Genomic DNA, 21877 nt, shown 5'->3' on the forward strand with positions numbered 1-21877 from the left:
GTGAGCAGCTAGGAAAATGTTAGCCAGCAAGTCAGTCCTCCAGCTCTCGGCTGGGAGCTCTGGGGCAGAGACAGGGATGGGCCATGTTACAGGGGCAAACTTCAATTTGGTAATCATAAGATACTGACGATTGTCTGCTTGGAGGAACGGCTCCTGAGGGGGGCTCCACACATAGTCCCACATCAGAAGCGATGCTTGGATTATTTATGAACTCTATCATTGTTGGGGCTACAATGAACTATATACACGCCTAGGGAGTGGCGTGTAAGACTGAGTGGCAGAACTTGGCTTAGTCCTAGCTGCTGTTTTTCGCTTTGCTGATCTTTTTGTAATGGAGTCCCTTTTGCTCTGCGCCGTTTCATCATTTCAGACATCATGGGAAAATGATCAATTCCCACTCCCCACACCGCAAAAGCTGGGGCTGAACCCACAGTCCTCCTGTGGTCGCTGTGTTTCAAGCGCAGAAAGGAGAAGATGACTTTTTCTCCTTGCACTGAGGCAGAATGGGAAAATGCTCCCTAGAAACAATTAATAAAAAAGAAGAGCTGCTGCTAAACAGCTTTCCTTTGAAACTGAGCAGCCTCAAACTTTGCTTTGCTTCTAGCTGGCAGAACTAAATGGTCGTGTTAGCTGAAGCACAACACGAACATAAACGCAGTGCAAAGAACTGACATGGTCAGCTTCTTGCACAGGCTCCCCATTCACTCAGTCCCTGCCCTGGCACTCCTCCTTTTCTATATAACCTGATGATTTATTTTTACATGTGACAGGTAGGCAGAACTGGGTCCTCCCCCTCACTCCCTACTAAACACAACACAACATGACACTTTTCTGGTCTTGGCATCATTATACTGCTATTTACATTTATGTGCACTAAAGCTGGAAGTCTTGCTCCTACACTAGCTCTCCTTGGGACCAGCTTTGTCCTTTTAATTGCTGTCTTGGACCCTGAACAGTTATCCTTCAAACAATTTCATCACTCGGTAACTAAGTTACAGCACAGAGATGCTTAATGTTTAATTATGTTAGTAAATTCCTTCCTCCCTAACTTGTGAATTTGGAGGCTGATTCCAACAGAGACTTCTCTGCATGGAGTTCATGTGTACCTATGAAGATCAAGACCCCACTAAGCAGGAGAAGGGACAGAATACACTATAATTTCTTGGGATGTAGTCAATTACAATTCCAGCTCTGATACTGACAACCCCCTTCACCCAAGCGACTACCCAGTCAACCAATTTATTTCCATCTCCTCAGATCTGCTGCCATTTAAACCGAAGAGATCAAAATAAAGAATATGGATACATCTCCAACATGCAACACAGCAATATAAATGCCCAAGCTATTGCGGGACTTTGTCTGGGATATGTTGCACTGCACTAAAAGATCAGGAATGTGGGCTATTTTTTTCTAGCCTAGCACCTGACTTCATGCCAACAATAGCAAAGGGCTGTGCTATATAGATGTAACCATTTGTTTGCATGTTTTTGTGTCAACAAAGTCAAGAGATAATTACCCTTCTGATAAAGACACCACATGATCTATTTTAGTCTCCATGACTCACTGAAGACACCAAATGCTTTGTGAATCATCATCATCAGCTACCACCCAGTATGATTTACACCATTTTAGCAAATCGGAATGACATATCACACTAGTGAACTACAGAACAGCAGGAGCCTTCAGAAGAGCTTCAAAACCGCCCTGGCCAGAGCCCACACTGAAAAAAGCTGACTGGTTCCACATCTGGGGGACAAAAGGAGGGAGAAGGGGCAACAGTGCATCCCCTTTATCTGATGCATGGAGCACTCTCTACTTGTGTGACACTGGAATGAACCTTCAGCCAATTATTCACCAAAGCACTATCTCTAAGAGGGAAACAAAACCCCAATGCTGGAGATCCCATGGCAGAGGTTTTGCCTCTGCCAGAGGGAAGGTCGGAATATCCCTCATCTCCATCCTTTTCTTACCATTCGCTTTTAGAAGCTCATCCAGAAAGTTTGAAAAAAGATGGATCAATGCAGGAGACAGCACAGAATTGTCCTCATATAAAACAGTCACGATTTAAAAGAAAGAGTCAAAGTATTTTTTGGAAGAGTAAAAACTACTTTCTAGCAGAACTGGTAGCTACAGAAGGATACTTCACCCTCAGCCTGTAGTAGACTGTGGCCAAGGTTAACTATTAGGCAAGCTTCATTAAACCTTTCTGAATGATGCTGTTTGCTACCATTATTCACATGCATAACTTCCTTGTAAAGCAAGGGAATTATTACCCTGGATATCACTTTTTAATGATATGCATTAAGTTATTCTTCATGGGCATACCTACTTACTCTTCAGGACATTGCTCATGTGATAATCATGCACAGTACTATCACTTGATCTTATGGCTCTTAACCACAGGCATTATACAGCAACTGTTCCCTAACTGGTTTTACATGCACTCCCCTTCCAGCACTTAGCTTTCACAGTATGCCTACAATTTCAGGAATCTTCAGAATAACCTGGTTAGTGTTCATTTAAACTCATCACACAGCCTCATCCTTTTGTAACAACCTATGCCAAACACTGTTGCATCTCCTAATCTGCAAGTGACAGCAGAAACCTGCAGCCCTGATGACTGATGCATACCAAGCGCTTCCTTTCTCTGCAAGGCCTTCCCAATGTGGCATTCTGATGATGAAAATACCAAGTAACTGATGATCATCACAGCACAAACCTGAGCAGACTGCTTTCTCCAGAAAGATGAAAGGACAGAGTTTGATCCTGTTCCTATGGAACTCAAAACTTCCCTAAGAAAACCACACTTGATCTGGCTACTTGTGCCAACAAGCTTTCAGGGGGCTTCAAGTGGATATAGACTCAAGGTACCACAGGTTCTCCCCTATTTCAGCTGTCCACGATCAGATGCAGAATGGAAAGTCTCCTGTAGCAAGAGATATTGCTTAGTATACCATTTCCTTACACGGAGAAATACCAGCTAGCCGCAAAAAGAAATGAGCCTGTAGCACAGGAATAAGAAAAAAAAAGAAAAATGAAAAAAGCGAATTGTGTAGTCCTCATTCTCCAGAATGTTTCTCTATTTGATCAAGAAGCAAAACAACACCAAAGCCCAAGCTATTAAAAATCATAAATGAATCCAACGTCTAATTAGAGAAAAATCAAAGCCTTTTGTGACTGGACAGGATATACACTTTGCCAGGCTGTCTCCTCTCTAGAAAGCTGCTTTATTTAACATGGCAGAATTGTAAATTTCACATCAGCTTGGCAGTTAGGGTTGGCAAAGCAGGAATGTCTTGAGAAAAAGCAAACAAATCAACAAATTCTGAGAACCCAAACTGCTAGATTGCTGCAAGAATTCTTGTCCTTATGTAATAATAACCAATAGCCAGATGTAGGAAATACAGCGAGCAGGGTTGAAGTAATCCACTGATCTGATTACGCAGCAGAGTTTCTGACCAGTTGGGCTGAAGCCCATTTCACTTCTCAGAGATTGTTTCTTCTCCTTTGTAAACGACAATGTTCTGGTCTGTTTCATACACTTTGACTTTATAAAGAGTTCCCACAGGCAGGAGCTTCTTGAGGTTTTCCCAGATGAATACTGCAACGTTCTCGGTGGTGCTAAGAGTGAAACATGAGCAGATTCAGAACTGACAGTAATGATATTTGAGACTGTACCCAGAGCAGGCGAGGGGGGATGCTAAAGGCCACAGGGAGCCACGCGGGCAGCTTTCACATGATGACCCTGAATGTAAGCGGGGCTTGAACTGTTGCCATCAAACATGGATTAAACGAGGTCTAATTAAGAAGTCCTATCTGTCTCCCCAAGCTGCTCGCGTGACAAGTGGCAGTCCACAAAGGGCTCCTCGCGTGTGAGCAAGTGGTGCCTTCCTGTGTATGTGGGATGGCAGGTGCCCCGGCAGACCTGCATCGGCCTGGCACAGCAAGGCAGGCTGCATAGCAGCAGGGCTGGAAGGCAGGCAGGCATCCAGCACCTGACATGCACCACTATGTGTCACGGGTGTGTTACACACAAAGGTATCAAAGCTGCTCTCTCAGAGGTAGCACTAAGCCTTGAAGACTGTTCTTTGACCCTGCAGTCAATGCCCCGAGGAGTCTCCATCACCCACCTCACAACCTCAGCAAAGTATGGCACATCCTTATCCAGGTTTTTGTGGTCAAGCGGTTCCATGATTGCCTCCTGCAGAAAGAAAACAGTGACAATCTTGGGCCAGTTGGTCAGTGGAGTCAGCGTTCAAATTACCATGCAAATGGGACTGGAGCAAGGCAACAGTATGTAAAAAAAGAATAAGAGCCCTACACCCACGTGTTAACTTTCTAGCTGGAGACATGGTACTGCCTCCCATCACAGTGCCAATGCCTTTTAGTCTTAAATCATTCCTTAATTTCTTCTTTATTTCCCACCATCATCAACTCACCGTGTCTCCACCCTCGTACTAGACAAATTGCTAAGCTCTAACCAATTCTCCCAGGAGATGTGTAGGAAAATAGTGCTATTACCTGCATATATTCTTTCAGGTCTGTCAGGTTTATAACCATTCCTGAGACTGGGTCAATCTGCAGGGAAAACAATAGTGAGCTTAGTAGTCTAGCTACACATCCTTATTACCAAGGTTGCCGTGAGCCTGTACAAATCTGACTGAGAGTATCTGTGCGCTCACGACATCTGAGCCATAAGAAGAATATCTTTCCACCTTCACACGCTGAGTTCCAACTCTACTCCTGTTATGTTCCCAAAGGCTAGGTACAGCATACAAACAACTCCAGTGGTTCCACTCTCTCCTAAAAGCTGACACCAGGGACGAAAATCTCACTGAAACACTCAGTCTTCAAGCAACAATCTAGCATGACCATAAGCAGGAAAACAGGCATAAACTGCTGGGCTGAACAACCAGGGACAAAACAGAGACCAGCCTGAGCTCAGGGCATCCTCCCGTCTGGAGAAGGAACAGCTCCAGGAACAAAATCAGGTGGTGTAGCTCACAGCCTATTTGGCGAATGTAGAGAAAGAAGAGGCTTTAAAATTTTAGTTTCAGATCTGAATAGAACCCCCCTTTCCTATGAAATGGAAATCTTCAAAAAGTTGTTCGGAAAACATCAAAACCAAAGTCTGAACAACTCACTCTGCAGAATACACAGACCAATGACAGGATGAAGGGTGAAAAACAACTGCAAAAGCAGAATTTCCTTTTATATTTGCCGCAAAATACCTCGATAAAACAGCAGAGAGAATCAATTACTGGAAGTGCTAAGCCTCCCTTAGCTCAATAGTGATCCAAAGGTGCCCCACAGGTCTGACCAGAGCCTATACATTCTGCAGTGAGACTAAGTTATGTGCCCAGGGGATGATTACAAACCTTGGATTAAATACAGTTACCTGCAAATCCTCATCAGAGGCAAGGTGAATACAACACTGATTACAGAAAACCTTCTTCTCCAGTTATGTGTACAGAGTTTCCACAAACACCCTGGGAAACCTAGCAATTGAGCTAGAACTTCAGTACTGTGGAAAACAGGGACCCATCTATCCTGACACCCTAAGGAATGGAAAAAAAAGAAGTTGATCTAACTTACCTCTCCACGCACAGTGACTATAACTGAAAAAAAGAAAAAGTCAGGTCACAATGACACCATGAACATAGCAATAAAATACACTACTGATTGGGATTCATCGCTAATCCACAAGGACTGGTGCAGGCTTCCCAGCACTTAAAAATGGGACCGTTTTTATAAAACGGATATCCACTCCATAAAGAATAATCACTCGGAGCGCTCGTTGAAGAAGTCATTCTCCAAGGTCTGATGCCCAGAGACACACCACTATCCCTGAAGTGCCCCTTGCAGGCAGAGGTGAGTTCTCAAGTCCCTACTCCCTACGAGAGCTTGTGCCCTGCAACTTAAGATCAAAGTCTCTTGATCAGCAAAGTCTTCTGGACAACGCAGACACCCTATGTGCCCATGATCACCAGACCCCCGAGATCATAAGATGTGAGGTCAGCTTATAAGTCTTCTGACATTACAGAATACCAGAGAAGGAAAGAAAGGGATGAAGTGGCTGCCAACTAGAATTACTGCAAGGTGTCATTTCAACCCAGGATTCCTTCCAATCCTAGAAAAAAACCAAACCAGCCACTAAAAGCTGTAGCAGACTGCTGAGATACATGACTGGCCCCGCTCTCCCATGGCTTATTCCGCATTCAAACCTGAGAGCAGCCTCTGTCTGTGACTACATGTGTAAGCAACTCCTTACCTTTATAGTTGTGTCCATGGCCATTTGGATTGTTGCATTTTCCAAACAGCTTCTGGTTTTCTTCATCACTCAGTGATTTACTGTGAGTAATACAGACATGGCATTTCAGGATCCATTACAGACGTTTATGGCTTCACTTCAACTGTTATTGCTTTCTAGCTTTTCCAACTATTTACTCTCCCAATTTACTCTCCTTTCCTATCCAGAAGGCACAAACAGAACCAGAGAAGTATTGGGCCCATGAAAAGATGCTGACAACAGCTTTGGGGGTTTTTTTCTGTGGTTTTGTATTTATATATGCAGGTTTCATAACAACTGCCTAATACCGCTGCTGTATAAACACTAACAGCTATTCACATATGAATAAGGCAAAATTACTTGGGCTCCTAGGAAGAAGTGCCTGGAGCAAACTGTGCATATTATTATTTATTATTAACTAACAAAGCTTACGGGGCTTCTCCAAGAAGCATAAAGGCCTACTTCCCCCTCTGAAGCTTTTCTTTGAAAAAATTCAAGTGCCTACTCTCAGCAGTATTTCAGGTCAAGGTGCTCTTTAGGAATATGTAAGTTTTGAGGAAAAAGGCAACAGATTAGGGGCACAGTGAGTTGCTTACAAACCACAAGCATAATTCGTCCTGTTTAAAAACAAACCTTCGGTTCTCGGTCAGCCTAGTCAAGCACTGCTGCCTACAGTCAGGACCGGCCGCTGGAGGCTGCAGAAAACGGACCAAACCAAGGAGAACCGGGAAGCGCTCGACAGCAGGCAGGCACCCGGGCCTCCCCGCGGCCGGCTGCGGAAAGGGGACCCGCACCGCACAAATCCCGCGCAGCTCTGCCTTCCCGCCGCGGAGGGCCGCCGTGCCCGCGTCCCGGGGCGGCGAGGCCGGGCCGCTCACCTGTGCAGGCGGTGGCAGGCGCTGAAGGAGACGGTGCGGGAGAGCCGGGCCAGCCGGGCGGCGGGCGGCGCCATGGCCGGGCCGCGGCGGGCGGTGCTTGCGCGCTGGCGCGGCCGGCTCCATCCGGGCCCCGCGGCGGAGCGCGGCTCGGCAGCGCCGCCCGCGGGAGCCGGCGGCCGGGGCCGGGGCCGCAGCGGGGGAGCGGTCCCCGCGGTGCCGGCCCGGGCGGTTGGAATTGCACCGGAACAGGCTGCCCGGGGAAGCGGTGGAGTCGCCATCCCTGGAAGCGTTTGAAAGACGGGGAGGCGTGGTGCTGGCGGACATGGTTTAGTGGTGGGCTCGGCAGCGTTAGGGTGACGGTTGGACTCGATGATCTTAAAGGTCTCTTCCAACCAAACCAATTCTATGATTCTGTAAAATGCCTGCTTTGTCCATTGTCGCAGTTCGGCTGCTCCTCCTTGTCCCCAGCACGCATCCTGGGATCTTGTATGAGCCAGTGGTACAGAGGGAAAATAAAAAAGGCTGTTAAGAACCACTGTGTTAGCCCTACCAAATGCAGAGGTATGACAACAGCTCCAATGGACTATCGGTACCATCTGCTGCAGCAAATGCCTTCCTACACCAGCTGTTTGCTAGCTCACTTTTCGCTAAATCACTGAGTGATGCTGAAAACTGGAAGCTCTCTGAGAACAGCAATCAAAATCATGGGAATCACTGTGATGATAAGAAGCAGCTGTTAAAACATTTCTACATGGGCTTCCAGGGAAGAGAAGGATCAGTTCTGAAGGATGGAATGTGAGACTGAAAAAACATGCATTGCATTTTCCAGTTCAAATTGCTGTTGTTCATCTGTATTCAAGTGGACTTGGTATGATGGTACAGAGAGAAGTCGTGGTGTTGAGTACCGATGAGCTAACTTTTCAGCTTAGTTCAAATTTTGCTTTAGGGAACATACATAGAAACTATCTTGGCCTACGTCAAAGTTCCTCATTTGCATTATCTAGGCTGCTGGGCTGGTGGATGTGAGGCCCGGGAACAGCACGAGTTGAGGTGTGCACCAAAAAAATTGCATCAGTGAAACAACACAAGCTCAAATATCAGAGGAGTTTTCTACAGGGCAGGACTGGGGTTTGTTGCAGAACCAGATCAGAGACCTGAAATTTGTGCAGCCTGCCTTTTGTCTTTTCATTGACTTCCTCTTTCAAAGTGTTTCATCCTCTCATTTAGCCTGTAGAGGTAACATTAGCAATGATTTGGCCTGCGGACCAACAGTTTGACGTGCTTGTGTTTTGTTATGTTATGACAATTGCAATAAGTGTGTTTATAAATGCATCAGTGCACAGGGGTGGGTCTGCAAAGGACAGTTGGCAGGCTCTGAATGCCCTTGTTAGGTGTTTATGCAGCAATCCAAGAGAAGTAGTTCACAAAGCAATCCTCACCTGAAGGGACTGAGGTACCTAAAATAATTGAGCTCTGTTCACTCCACAGTACTGTGGTATCGGAGGAGCTATTGTTAAACTTTGAGAATGCCCCACTCCCTGGTCATGTGCCTAATTTGAGATGATTTAGATAAAGTAAGTGCACACAGCAGTCCTTCCCTGCACCAGTCACAGGAAGAGGCTGCCAGGCCTGTTGATTCCCTTTCTAACCTGGCAAACTAATTTGACCTCTAGGATGATTATGAATCTGACAGATTGGCAGCAGTGCACTCTGGTAATAACATTCATGGAGTTCAAGCAAGGTGCAGTGATTTCCAGAAAGCTTTGGGAGAGGGGGTGGAACCTGGATTTCTCAGTGCTGCAAGGGTTTGAATGGAGGTAACTGCATCGAGCATGTTCCTGGCAATTCTTGGTGCCCCAGGGATAACAGAGTGCACCTGCCAGCTTGTCAGAGAGGGAAAACTCCAAGCCTCAGGGCAGGATCTCTGAGTTCTGTATAACAGGAACAGGAGAAAAAACAGATCTTAAGGTAGTGGAGTATAGCTTCTGTGCACACACAACACAGGCAGGGGCTAGGATTGCATGCTGTTGAAGTACAGCTTTATAAACACTTCTGCACTGCACAGTGTCTTTCTTGCTCTGAATTATTGATTACAGCCCTGCCTTGGGTACTCTGGATGGTTGCAATTAACACTGGGTTGCATGTGAGCCTCAGACACTGCCTTTCTCCTTCTCACCTCACAAGAAAAGAAGTTTAAAGAGCAGCAACGGTGACAGAACTCTACCCGCCGTAATTAAGCACTTCCTTAGAATCATTCAGCTTCCAGTTCTGGGGATGTGACCTCGCTGGGGGTTGTTTCCTCCCCCTGTGGACGACAGGCTACAGGAGGGCAATTTCCCTGACTGAGATGGCAAGGTAGCAACAGGGGGCCGGCTGCGGAGAGGAGGCAGCCGGTTGGCAGGGCTGGAGAACCAGCAACGGGAGTTGTTTGCCATCTAGTGGCTTTGTGAGATCAGCTTTGGCATGAGCCTCTCCATCTGCCTTCACACAGTGCTGCAGCCCTGGTGTACAATCCTTATTTCTCTCTCTTGTCTTTTCCCAAGGCCTATAAGGAAGGTGAAGAAAGGTCAGAGAGTAGATAAAGCTGGGTTGTTAGGATAGAGTGAGACTGCTCCCGTTTGCTTCTGTTCTGTCTGGGCTGGCCTCCAGAACATCAGGGTGTTTTTGAGTTTGATCTGCTCAACTTGGGAGCAAAAGGATATCAAGGCCACAATATTTCGTATTGATTGAATTTGGAGGAAGGGCAGGAAATGTTAGCCATCAGAGCTGTATCCAGCTATGCTGCTTAAGCGGGAGCATGCTAGAGATGTGTCACACGTGTCTACAAGACCATGGAACACAATAAGGTGTGTGCCAGGGTTGCAGCTGTTACCAAGAGTGGCACAGCACAAAGTTGATCATGGGTCTCGTGAGGGCAGGAAAAGGAAGAAAGAAACTTCACAAGCTTTTATTTGACACACCACTAGCGTACAGAGAAAAGCACTACAAGAACAGCTTCTGTAAGTGTTTACATCTACTTTCTGGGGTTCACTGAAAGCAGTCTTTATGCAATGGGGGTGAAACTACATCCCTTCATTGGGCCTACATATTATTAGTTGGTTTTACTCCTCTCTTCTGCTTTACATATTTCAGCCAAAGTCACTGCCCTAAGCACTGATACTCCCTTCCCTTCAGAGTACATTGCTACCAAGGGAAGGTAATGGTCATCATAGTTTCCATTTTCTCCCTTTCAAGCCTTAAGCATGGCAACCTTTATGAACTGCTGCTAACTGGTCTATCAGGATAGTCAGAAAATTAAGATAAAGCAGTGGGCTGTTTGAGCGAAGGGGCTTCTGCCTTCCTCAGACCCTTTGCTGTGTATTGTTAGGAATACAGCAGTAACTCAAAGCTCATGATAGAGAAAAAGCACTTCTTTCATCCAGGGCATAATGCAAAGGTGGGAGGTAAAAGAAAGCAGAGGTTTCTTTCTGAGCTCGACCTGGCCCTCAGTTACAGGAGATGACAAGGTCTTCAGTCAGTGGGAAGTAAAGATGCCGTGGAATCCATAAGGCATTTGCACTGCAACTTCCGCTCGCCCCAATTCTCTGAAAGTCTCTGCGTCCAAGACAAGAAGGAACGCACTTTGGTTCTGCAGGATGAAAAGAAAGCCAAAATGAATGCCCAGGCTGAACTTCATTCCACTGTCCAACCCACTGTAACTGTTGCCCACAGAGGAGTCCAAACGTATAACCAGACCATACAGACTAAACCTGTAAGAAAATGGGCTAGGAGCACTGATAGTTACAGATGCCACCCAAGAAACACTGACATTCCAAGGTGCACTCCTACTTGAAGTTTGCCTGGCTGTGCTTGGCAGTTGCAGAGGCACACACCATGGTGCTAGAACTATCTGACAAAGTGCCTCAAATGCAGTTTTGTGGTTTAGAAAGTATAGCTAATACTATGTGACTTTGACAAACTAGTAGCAGTAAGTTACCTCAGTGGGGGAGACCACAACAGACAAGATGACTCCACTGTCTTCTGCCGTGGCATTAGGCACTGGCACAAACACAGGCTCTGATGGGTAGGATCCATCCTCCTGCCAAATCTAGCAAACACAGTAACATAAGGATGTGTTTCATTCCATTAATACTTTTCTGCTACTGTTAGCAATGTTGCAAGTTGGAGTGCTCCCCACAAAGATACCCAGGCATACTCTGTGCTCCAAGAAACCTATAGTTCAACCTTTTATTTAATTCTTTTGATTCCAGTAGTGTGATGGTGCCAGTGTTGTGACAGCATGCCCATTGTGGCAGGCATCATGCAAACAGGCAGTGAAAAGGGGTTCCTATTACTCATTTCATCCAACCGTTTGCACCAGCACAGGTATAAGCTACAAGCTCAGAAAACACCACCATCCTAGCTGGCACACCACCCTAAAGCAGACCATGTTGTGCCTAGGCACTGTGGAGAGAGAGGTGCCATGCCAGTAGAGAGGATATCTATCACCATCACCACCTGAGAGCATAGCTGCTGCTCTTACTGCAGGCAAAGCGATAGCATCCCAAAGCTGTGCTGAAGGATGGTACTGTTACTGCATCTGGAGCAGAACAATTAAAATGGGTGTCTCTTTCTGAGGATTACTAACTCTTTCTAACCTCCAGTCTCTAAATAAGCATTTAAAACTTTGGAGATCATTACTCCCTGCTTAAGGGAGACACATGAAAAATCCCAGCTTGTGTTTGCAGTTGGAAATATCCTAAACCTTGTTTCTTGCCTGAGTCATAAATACTGTGGCAGTTTATCTCCAACTGCCTGTGCTACTTGGGTATTTTCTGTACTGTCTGGTACGAGATGACTCTTCTTTGGCCTAGAAGAGACATGCACAATTTATCCAACCCTTTCTGTTCCATCGTCTATCTAGGAACCTAGAATCCTATCCTGTTTAGTAAGTGTGCCATGTTCATAAGGTGCTAGGCGAGAGATGAAAGTAGGAATCTCACCTCAGACCCATTTGAACAAAGAAAGACCCCTAAAGAGTAAAGTGCATAGTAAATGACGTATCTTCAAGGTCAATTCAGTGGAATGACTCCCATTGCTGAAAAAAGATAATCTCACTTCACCTCACCTTGAAATTCTTGGTCTCCACATCAACCTTGATCAAGGAATCACCAACCAAATGCCGAAAACCGCATCCATAGAAGTAACGGTACCTCCTACCATTGTACCGAGAGTAGTTGATCTGGGGGAACTCCAAGCCCCCAACCTTTTCAAAGCCCTCAGGGTGCAGATTTTCATGTGTGCACCAGACCTAGAAGTATGCATTACATAAGTGTCAGTTTAGCTTTGACTGGGCAGAAGACCTGACTGTCCCACCAACCCACTGCACAACCATTGTGGAGAAGAAATGTTTAAAGATGAGCTTGACATTGCACTGAGGCAGGTGGAAGTACCAATTCCATCTCCCTTATCTGTTTCACCCAAAGAACTGACTCGTCATCGTAGACCTTGTAAACTTCCCGGATCAGTCTAATGTGAAAAACAGGAGCAAGTCCACATATAACTGCACTCTTAGCTCAGAAAATCACAGGTCCAGTGCTCATCAATCTGATATACACAGTACACACAGAGATGACTCCGCTCATAGTGGACAACTTGTGTTCTATACCACTGAATGCTACTCAGTAGGGCTGTTCAGAGCTGGAAGCAAAGAGCGTTTCTGTACCCAAGTGAAAGCATGGAGAATTTTGAGATTGAAGAAGCTGAAGTTTGGCCAAATATTGTAAAGGCTCATAATCCACTTGAACATCTTTGGTAAATCACAATCTGCCTTTGCCCTCTCATTTAAGGTAATGTGGTAGTCTTTGTACTAAAACACTAAGTCCCATCTTAGTAATGGCCAAACCTTGCTTGCATGCGTGCTTGCTTGGTGGGCAAGATCTGAGAAGATAATAGCACAGGATGGTAACTGTTGCAGGCAATCTCACCACACCCATAAATGCAGTTACATAAGTCTTTAATACATACCTTGCCATCTGCATCTTTCACAGCCCTTGCCAATGTATAAGACAGTGGGTTCAGATTCTTCCCCACAGGTGTGTCTGAATTCACGTTCAGTGGGAGAACAAAGCGACGAGGGAAAGCTCGGGATGTTGAGTCATAAATCTATTGTAGAGACAGAAAGTTATGGTGATGGAGAGACAAGAATGGCACTTCAGGCTAAAGGCGCTTTTGAGGGACAATTCTGAAGTTTTAGAAATTCCTCCCACCCCTGAAATCTTCTTTTTCATTCTATTATGAGTTCTACCAAGTTCTGGTAAGGGCTCTGCTTGTTCCAATACTTTACAGTAGAAAACAAAAAGATAACGAATTAAATGGGTCAGCATTGCTTTCACAGTAATTAATGGTGAGCTGAGCATGCAAATCATTGTTATCCTCCAAACCCAGCCCTGGGACATACGCTGCACTATATTTTATTCAGTTAGAACAGACTTACATCGATCCTTTTTACAGCCTCCCCACATATGCTCCACTGACTGTGTGACTTAAGCCCTTCTTCCCCAACCAAGATCATGAGCTTATAGGGGAATTACAGAAAATGGGACCTCTGTAGCAAGCAGAAGGGGATGACAGAATGATACAGATACTGACCATACCGCTTGCTGTTAATCTCAGACCATAAATGTTGTCTCTCTGTGAAATCAATGGAAGGAGGGGCTTGTCCAGAGGATGACTGGAAATATCTGACTAAATGCTCTACATCAGTCTCTGAAGGAGTCTTCCTCTCCCCTGGGTGATAAGGCAAGCAGGAGGAGACTACTGTGCCTCAGTTCAATGCCTGAAGTTAGCTTATGTGATTTAGCCTGCATGATCTTCCTCTTCCGTTCTCAGGTACACAGGGACTTCATGTTTGGAAAGTCTAGGGTAGTGGTGGATTTACTTGGGGAGCTAAGGGGAGAGCGAACTAGCAGTCCCCAGTGCGGCAGACATTCAGGGGGAGGAATAGTTCCACCACTGCCACTAAAGTTCTGTTCAAGCCAAGGCTAGAACCCATAATACTTCCAAATACTAAGCCTTCTAAATAAAAATCAGTGACAAGGACCCTGTTTTGGTGTTTTTCAGTTACTTCAATCTGTAACTCACCAGTTCAATGTGAAACTTCACCTTAATCATGTGTTAATCTTGAAACCCTCTTTTCAAAGCTTTTACTGTGGCTATGTAAAACAAACTGATTGGTTGAGGAACTCTGCCAGACAAAACATGGTTTGGTCAGCAAGCAAAAGTACTAAGCATGCTTCAGGGAAAACAGACAAATCATGCTCAGGCATGCCTTAGTCTGTCGATGCAGTGTAAATTTAAGATTCTGTTCTGAAATGACTTGCACTCGTGCATGTATACAGTTTAATGACTATGCTACTTGCCAGTTAAAGAATGTGGGTGTTGCAAACACATGCCTAAGGTTGACACAAGGATACCTTCAGACAGATCAAATTATAGTTCTCTTGTGCTCAGAGAAGGCTGAACAAAAGCTGGAATCAGTTTGCAAAGCAAATGGTCCTATTAACACTATGCTGTATTTGAATTAATGTTCAGCACTTCTTTGCAAAAAAACAACAGAGGAAAGCAGAACAAAATGACTCTATGGGGACACAACTATACATTTTTCAGATCCCAACTGACCTACTTCTAGACAGAACATAGACAGAGGAAGTTCGGATTTGTCTGAGCATGCTGTAGAAATGCCTGCCCTTCACCCACAATAGGGTGGGTTTCCAATAAACACACCTGCAGTACAAGAAACTGAAAGCACCCCTACTTTTCCAATGTATCACCAATGCAAAATGATGCCTCTTACATGGCTTTAAATGGTGCTTTTGACAGAGTTGGACATAAGTGATATCTGAATACATGTTGTGACATGAATGTGAGGAACAACATATGGTTTTCTGTAATATTTGTGTTTCTGTGATTTACATAGTAAAGGCTGGTGTTCTGAAGTAAACAGGGTTTCTTTTTCTTCTGCCCTTTAAAAGTCATGCAAAAACTTATTTTGCATACTTTCTTGGGGGAAAAATTTTATTACACAGGGATATGGAAAATGAGTGTCATTAAAAATGAGATTTTAAAACAGAAGTACATTCTCCCAGGCTGATGGAGATCTGTGTCACACACCAGTTTTAAAAGTTTCAACGCTCCATGGAGATTATCTGCTAAAAGATTAAAAAGTAAGAAAAATGCCAACATAACAACAGATCATAATTTTAGTTTTTCCATACAGTTGTGGTTCCTTTCCCCAGTTCAAATCCTCTGCCTTGTAGTCCCCATAGTGTTCTCCATTCTACTAACCTGAACCTTGCTTCAGAAAAGTAACTCAACCACCATGAGGCCCCATCAGATCCTATGCAACACAAATGCAGAGATCTTACCTGATCTAGACCTTCCCCACTCCTCCGCAGATTCTGAAGTTTGTAAATAGCCAAAGTTGTTCCATCATCCTGGCAGCACAGATCAAGGACCACACAGCCATTATCTTCAAAGGCATTGATTTGGTGGAAAGTAGCAAAGGGCTTACTGTACCACTGCCCTGGCAGCACCTAGAGTGACCATAAGAGAGGCTAAATTTCCTCTCTAAAGATCCGAGCCACACCTCAGTTTTCTCTTCTCTCCCCCATTTCACTCCCCACTCATTCCTTTGTCTTGTGCCTTTGTGTTACTACAGAATGGCTGCTGTAAGCCAGTAAGTAGGCAAAAACAGATGAAGAAAAGCCAAAATGTAAAGCAGCCCAGGATAGGCCCCTTGCTGTCATGACTCCACCCCTGTAGCAACATTCCCAGACTATGACTGACCATTTTATATTCTGTACTACTTGGGAACTGCATTTCAGTCCCTGTGCTGCAGTCCCAGCAACCCCAAACTGCTTATTTCTGTCTGTTCTTTTAGGGCTGGCAAATAAATAAATCACTAGAGGAAAATGCACGGAGTAATCTCATTTCTAATAAACCTACACCCATGCTTATAAAGCCTATATTGCAGTAATTTATGGATTGACTCATACAGCTATCTGTGGCTGCTACCCAGCACTCTTCTCTTGGGATCTAAGATTCCAGCTACAGCTGCTGGAAAGGCCAAACATTCACATACCTCCCCTGTGTGCTTATTCACCACATGGAAGCAAGTGTTGTACTGAGGCTCCCAGCTTATCCCTTCAGAAATGGCTTTCCCACGGAGTTTGGAAGTGATAATCTGCAAGAGATTCAGCTTGATGGGTTGCTCAATGAAAATGATGTAGTTTTCACTCATTCCTGAAGAGAAAAGTATTCGGAAAATGAGATCATAAAAAATCTTGGGGGCACAGGGCAGTGAACAGCCCTTTCTGCCTCACAGTAGGCTAAATCCACAGAGTTTGAGATAGAAAGCATTCTTACCAAAGCTGTGATAGTAGGAGGGTCTCATCTTATCCATTGGAGTAAGGGAGCACAGCACTTTCGCTCCCTCTAACGTGTCATTACAGTTTGATTTTTGTGGAGGGACCTGAATGATATTATACCTAGACCCTGGAAAGGAGAAAGGGTGTTCAACACCACTGAGACATGAGACTGTCCACATTCATGAAACCAAAGTCAGGCTCTGTTCCTTTCTGTTTCCCTAGAATATTAGGAACCATGGTCACAGCTAAACTGAGCAGAAAACAAAAAGCCAGTTATGAAGTCAATAAAACAATCAACAGAGGATTAGTTAGGAAAAAAAGAAGCTTGAAAGTAAGTAGAAGGATCTTCTCAGTCTAGTAGACTGCTGTCTAATTTTACTGTCTGCAATGCATTCCTTATGTTAACTTAAGAGTATCCTATAATAACAGGCTCAGGAAGAAAACCAAGTTCATAGCTTGTGTATCAAAGGAAATGAAAACTTTGAGCCTTGGTGTTGACTGCCACTCATTTAATAAATCTGAGCATATGGGCAGGAAAGAATGGCACATTTGAATAATAATTTGTAGTTTGCTCTCTCTAGCTGAAAATGGCATGTGCTGCAGAGCTAGATATTGCTAAAGCCAAAAGGAAATGAAAACAGCAAGAATGAAAAATGATCAAAACTGGGCAACTGTTCAGTGAACCGTAACCAGCCTGAGGTATCATAATAAAGGGCAGTGGCTGTTTTCAAAGGCTCAGGCACCTGAAAAAGAAGGCTTTCATGTAACTAACAATGAATGCTAGCCCCGAGCAGCCATGTCGATGTAACTAGACGTAATGATCGTAGTTTTGGGAAGAAGAAAAATATCCCAGAAAATTCAGCTTCACTGTAAGACAGCCAGATCACTGTAATAAATTCCACCTTCTCTCCTGTATAAATCATTAACGTCCTTATCAAAAGCCAATTATTGTAAGTGGAAAATGTGTGGCTAATTGTCAAAATTCTTTGGATGAGGCTTCAATGCTGGATGGGACTTTAAAAAAAAAAAATCATTCTCCTGTTTTCCATCAAAGCTTGGGAGAGGAAGAGAATATCCTGTTGGATATTCAAAGGCCAGAGTCAGAAACATCTGAAAATAATTGCTGAGAGAAGTCATTTTTACAGGACAGATTGACACCCTGAAATTAGAACTAAGATGGGGGTTTGCCATCATTTTGACACAAAGAGCAATTTCAAAGCAATTTCAAGGTCTCTTTAGACACCGAAGTTTCTTTAACAACTGTTCCTTGAAGAAGCAGTCTGCTCACCCTGCCCACAAGCCAGGTCTGGTCATGCCCAGTCTTACCATGTTTCCCATAGGAATTGCCCATATTGTATGTTGTCCCATCAGACGCATAATGAGGATGAGCAGTGGCCCCATTCACTGCAACAAATTTGCTCCAGTCGACCTGCAAATGCCAAAGATTTTCAGTCAGTATAGAAATTTCCTGTTGTTCTGTAGCAAGCCACAGTCTTTCTAAATGTCATTTTCATGAAAGTCAGAGGAAAAATAGCTTGATGATCACGGCCCTAATGTGGGATCTGGACTTAAGCCTTCATTTTCAGCAATCTTCCTGAAATCCTTGAAAATTAATGTTTCTCTCTGTGTTAGTCCTACTAGTAAAATGGGACTAATAACAGTAATCATTTCTCTGTGAGACATGAACATTACTAATAGCAGGAAGTGCTGACACAGAGGAATGTTGCCCATATGAACATTTTAGCTAGGACCTTGTGTAATAACCACAGACAGATGTGCATGAAGACGCAGTCACTGCTCAAAAAAGTCACCAAGTTTTTTGAAAGCACCCATAGCTAGTTGACAGTCAGCGTTCACTCTCCTCACAGAGAAAACAGCTTAGATCCACTGTCTACAGCTAGAAGGAATAGCTAGGGCAAAGTTACAATTGTGAGTACTATTAACATGTATTCGTAGTTCCTGGGTTAGGATGTGGTTTGTGCTCAGACAATGGAGGGGATGTGTTGGGAAGAAAGTCTGAAGGAAAAAGTTGGAGGAAGATCAATCCATGCATTGAAACATTAAAGCACGGAAGACATGCTTGTTTTCCAAAAGTTTAAAAAAATGGCTTTCACATATCCAACCTGATACAACCTTTGGAAAACCCCACTAGAAAAGAGTGCCACACCACTGGAAGCTTAGAAAACCATGTCCTTTTAAGGCATCTCAAATTGGAAAGTTTCCTCACTTAGCAAAAAAAATAACTGTCTACATCTAAAAAGCAGCTTAAGGGGAATTATTTTTTTTAATGACAAGATGGGTCAGCAGAGGTGAACATTCAAGCTAAAAATACCCATGCATCTTTTCATCACTGCATTATGGTTTAAAAAACAGATAAAATTGCAAATCGTCAAACTCTCCATTTCAATATGCAAGTAGCATCCTATACTTCATAAACAGAGTTTCTTCATGACTCACAACTGATCCTGTAGGGAGGGAGGGACTCCTGGAATACATCCGTCAAGATCTGAGGTTATGCTGAGCCTGGTATTTTGTGGTATTAAATAATTCATGGTAACATACAGGCACAGTACTTAATACTGACTCAGGAATAGCAGAATCCTTCCTCAGTCCTTCTCACAGTTGTCCAGCCCAGAAAATATCCAAATCCCCTCTAAGGGTGCAGGCAGGGGGACATATAGCTTATGCTGTCATTTCACAAGTCATATTCTTCCCTTGAATATAGGCACACTCCTGTGAACAGGAAGAGTTCTACTCTGACTTTTTTTATTCATTTGCTAGCATGGGAGAAAATAAAGCTGCAGCTGAATTTTGATGTGACTTTACATTGACTTCACCATCCATTTGCAATAGAGGCTTTAGTCAAGACTTTGAAGGGCCATTTTGGATTATTTCAAGCTGGGGCTGTAAGAAAGAGATAAAGGGAACAGATAGCAAGAACAAAGAAACAGGCAATAATACAGATCTGAGATCAGTGATGTTAACTTCTTCCTGTTATTAATGCACTTTTATTCTTCACACACTGGTAGGTAGAGACAAGCCCAGACAAGTAGCGAGTGGACTGGAAGAACGCCAGCTGTACCCAAACGGAAATGAGTCTATATGTGTCTCTCCCCTTGCTTGCTAGAGTGGGCAGTGACTGAATCTTCACTCACAAGAGCTGCCTTATTGCTAAGTAGATTTTTCAGGGACTCAAGTGCACCATGAAGAGATGCTTATGGCTGCGGGCCAGAGCTGCACTGATCATTTCTTTTGGACTCTGGGTTTCCCCTTGCTGCTCTTAGAAACAGCGAGGAGTGACTCTCCTGTACCATAAGCTAGCTCCCTTGCCCCATCTGCCCATACCTTTTCCTTCGTTTCAAGCGTTTCTGGGTCCACTTTGTACATGAAGATGTTCTCATTACTGACATAATAGTCTCCTTTATACACAACGTAGTTCACACTGGCATTGTCACTTGGTTCTGAAACGAAATCCCGGAGTTGTACACAGCTCTGTTTAAGCTCACGTCATGTTATAGCAAGTTAGACATGTTTAAACAAATAAACCCATTTGCAATGACACTAATCCCTCTGCGATTGATTAGAAATATCTCGCTAATCTACAAAGGCACTCAGGAAACTGTCTGCACAGGTCAGGATAAAAGGACAAGGACTGGCTTTTGTGGAAATCATGGCAGCAAAGCCAAAATAACCTTCATACTTCCATATGCCCTTTGTTTCTGACCTCTTATTTCTTGATACCCTTCTCCCTTTCCTCCCTAGCCAAAGTCCTCTCCTCTGACAGCCATATGAAGAGTGCCACGTTTGATTTACAGCATTGGAAACAAGAGAGGTAGGACTTGGGCTGGGGGGAGGGCAGGGACGCTATTTGTGTGACAGGTCTCAAGACACGGAATGCTGCTTCTTCCCTTATTCTCTTTCTCTTTAAAAATTAATCAGGCAGATGCCTTTCGAGAGCTACTTGCACAACAGCCAGACCTGTTCTTACTACTCCTAGGGGAGCTGAGGCTCACTAGCCAGGTGGCTGAGAAGAGCTGAGGAAAAACAGATTTCCCAAACTGAACATTTTGTGTGTGGTGGACACAGAGCCTGAGGTTGGTACAGGAAAAGTCCAGAGAACAGACCTTCTTGTAGTGAGGAATAGTCTACATGTGTGTAAAGAAGCAGATAGGCAAAGGCACGCAGGAACAACCTGCTGGAGCTTGGAAAAGATGATGAGGGATGTTGACAGTTCTGAAATTTATTGAGAGCACTGGGGTGAGGCGGGGAGTTGGGGAGCTAGGCAGAACAACAAGGGAAGGTATGAGCACCTTTGAAGAGAACAGATGACACAACAGGGCAGGATCTATCTCCTCAGGGAAGACAAGCAGAAGATGGTCACACACTTGAGTAACAAGTTGCAAACTTTATGGCTGTTCTGGTTTTAGTGGAAAGTACTTTGCTTACATTTAAGCTTACTTCTTTCCTGACATACACAGAACACTATAGGTAATGGTACTTCCATTCCTGTGCAATACCGTCTCTCACCCTACTCATATCATCTCCTGCATCTTAGTACAGGAAGGGAAGGATTAGCCCACTTACCCTACAAGCTTAGCAAGGCAAGGTGTTTTAAGGGCAAAGCTGTGTCTCAGGTAGAATGGCAGATTGTAATACTCATTATCAGGATGGCACAGGATGTTCTTTGGGGAAAGACTTCTGTTGGAAATTTGCAACTCTGAAATTGAGTGAGCTGAAGTGGTACTAAAACATTAAACTGAATGTGCCTCTCCCAGCTAAGTCTGACACCAACTTGCATTATTTTGTTGTTGCTGTTCATCTTCTAAGGTGCCATCTTCTAAAGAAAACATGGGCTCAGAATAGGCCTACCAGGCTTCCTCACATCTCCCTTTAAACCCAACCACAAGTTCCCCAAGAAAACGTCAGAACACTTCTTATTTCTTAGAAACCCTCTTACGTGGCATCTCAAAGCGTGACATGAAGCGCCCAAAGACACTCTTGCATGGGTCTGGCATTGCCAGCGTCCCAAATTCTGAGACCACAATGCGGTTGTGCTGGCTGTTGGTCAGGTAGGAACTGCTCTGCAGAAACTTGCTCCGATATGTCACTGTGCCATTCTCCAACTGGAATTGATGCAACAGGGCCATGCCATCAAACCAATGGTTATATCTTCAAGAAGACATAAATAAGAGAACAAAAGTTGGGCACTATATCACATTCTCCTGTACTGTTCCCTCTTGCCTTTAGGTTTATTATTGTTTGTAAAAAGCTAATTCCCAGACCGCATGAACGCTGAAATATGC

General features: G+C 44.3%; 2 protein-coding genes across 3 annotated transcripts in view; both read right to left on the reverse strand.

Moving 5' to 3' along the window:
• Nucleotides 1-3208: 3208 nt before the first annotated feature.
• Nucleotides 3209-7288, reverse strand: PTS (6-pyruvoyltetrahydropterin synthase). Its single transcript, XM_054223259.1, has 6 exons — nucleotides 7168-7288; nucleotides 6272-6351; nucleotides 5596-5618; nucleotides 4522-4578; nucleotides 4131-4201; nucleotides 3209-3621 (listed from the first exon to the last, which is right to left on the reverse strand). The coding sequence occupies exons 1-6, from the start codon at nucleotides 7239-7241 to the stop codon at nucleotides 3480-3482; spliced, it is 447 nt and encodes a 148-aa protein (XP_054079234.1). The 5' UTR covers nucleotides 7242-7288; the 3' UTR covers nucleotides 3209-3479.
• Nucleotides 7289-10098: 2810 nt separating this feature from the next.
• LOC128918682 (succinate dehydrogenase [ubiquinone] cytochrome b small subunit, mitochondrial-like) overlaps nucleotides 10099-21877 on the reverse strand; it is a 53237-nt gene continuing 41458 nt past the window's right edge. For both annotated transcript variants that reach the window (XM_054223207.1, XM_054223208.1), the window contains 10 exons: nucleotides 21532-21743; nucleotides 19920-20035; nucleotides 17901-18003; nucleotides 16573-16701; nucleotides 16289-16449; nucleotides 15573-15740; nucleotides 13174-13311; nucleotides 12275-12457; nucleotides 11144-11254; nucleotides 10099-10795 (listed from right to left, as the gene is read on the reverse strand). In XM_054223207.1, the coding sequence (XP_054079182.1) occupies nucleotides 10682-10795; nucleotides 11144-11254; nucleotides 12275-12457; nucleotides 13174-13311; nucleotides 15573-15740; nucleotides 16289-16449; nucleotides 16573-16701; nucleotides 17901-18003; nucleotides 19920-20035; nucleotides 21532-21743 (1435 nt within the window). In that variant the 3' untranslated portion in view covers nucleotides 10099-10681. The remainder of the gene's footprint in view (nucleotides 10796-11143; nucleotides 11255-12274; nucleotides 12458-13173; nucleotides 13312-15572; nucleotides 15741-16288; nucleotides 16450-16572; nucleotides 16702-17900; nucleotides 18004-19919; nucleotides 20036-21531; nucleotides 21744-21877) is intronic.

This window comes from Rissa tridactyla, chromosome 17, assembly GCF_028500815.1.
Source record: "Rissa tridactyla isolate bRisTri1 chromosome 17, bRisTri1.patW.cur.20221130, whole genome shotgun sequence".
NCBI lineage: Eukaryota > Metazoa > Chordata > Aves > Charadriiformes > Laridae > Rissa > Rissa tridactyla.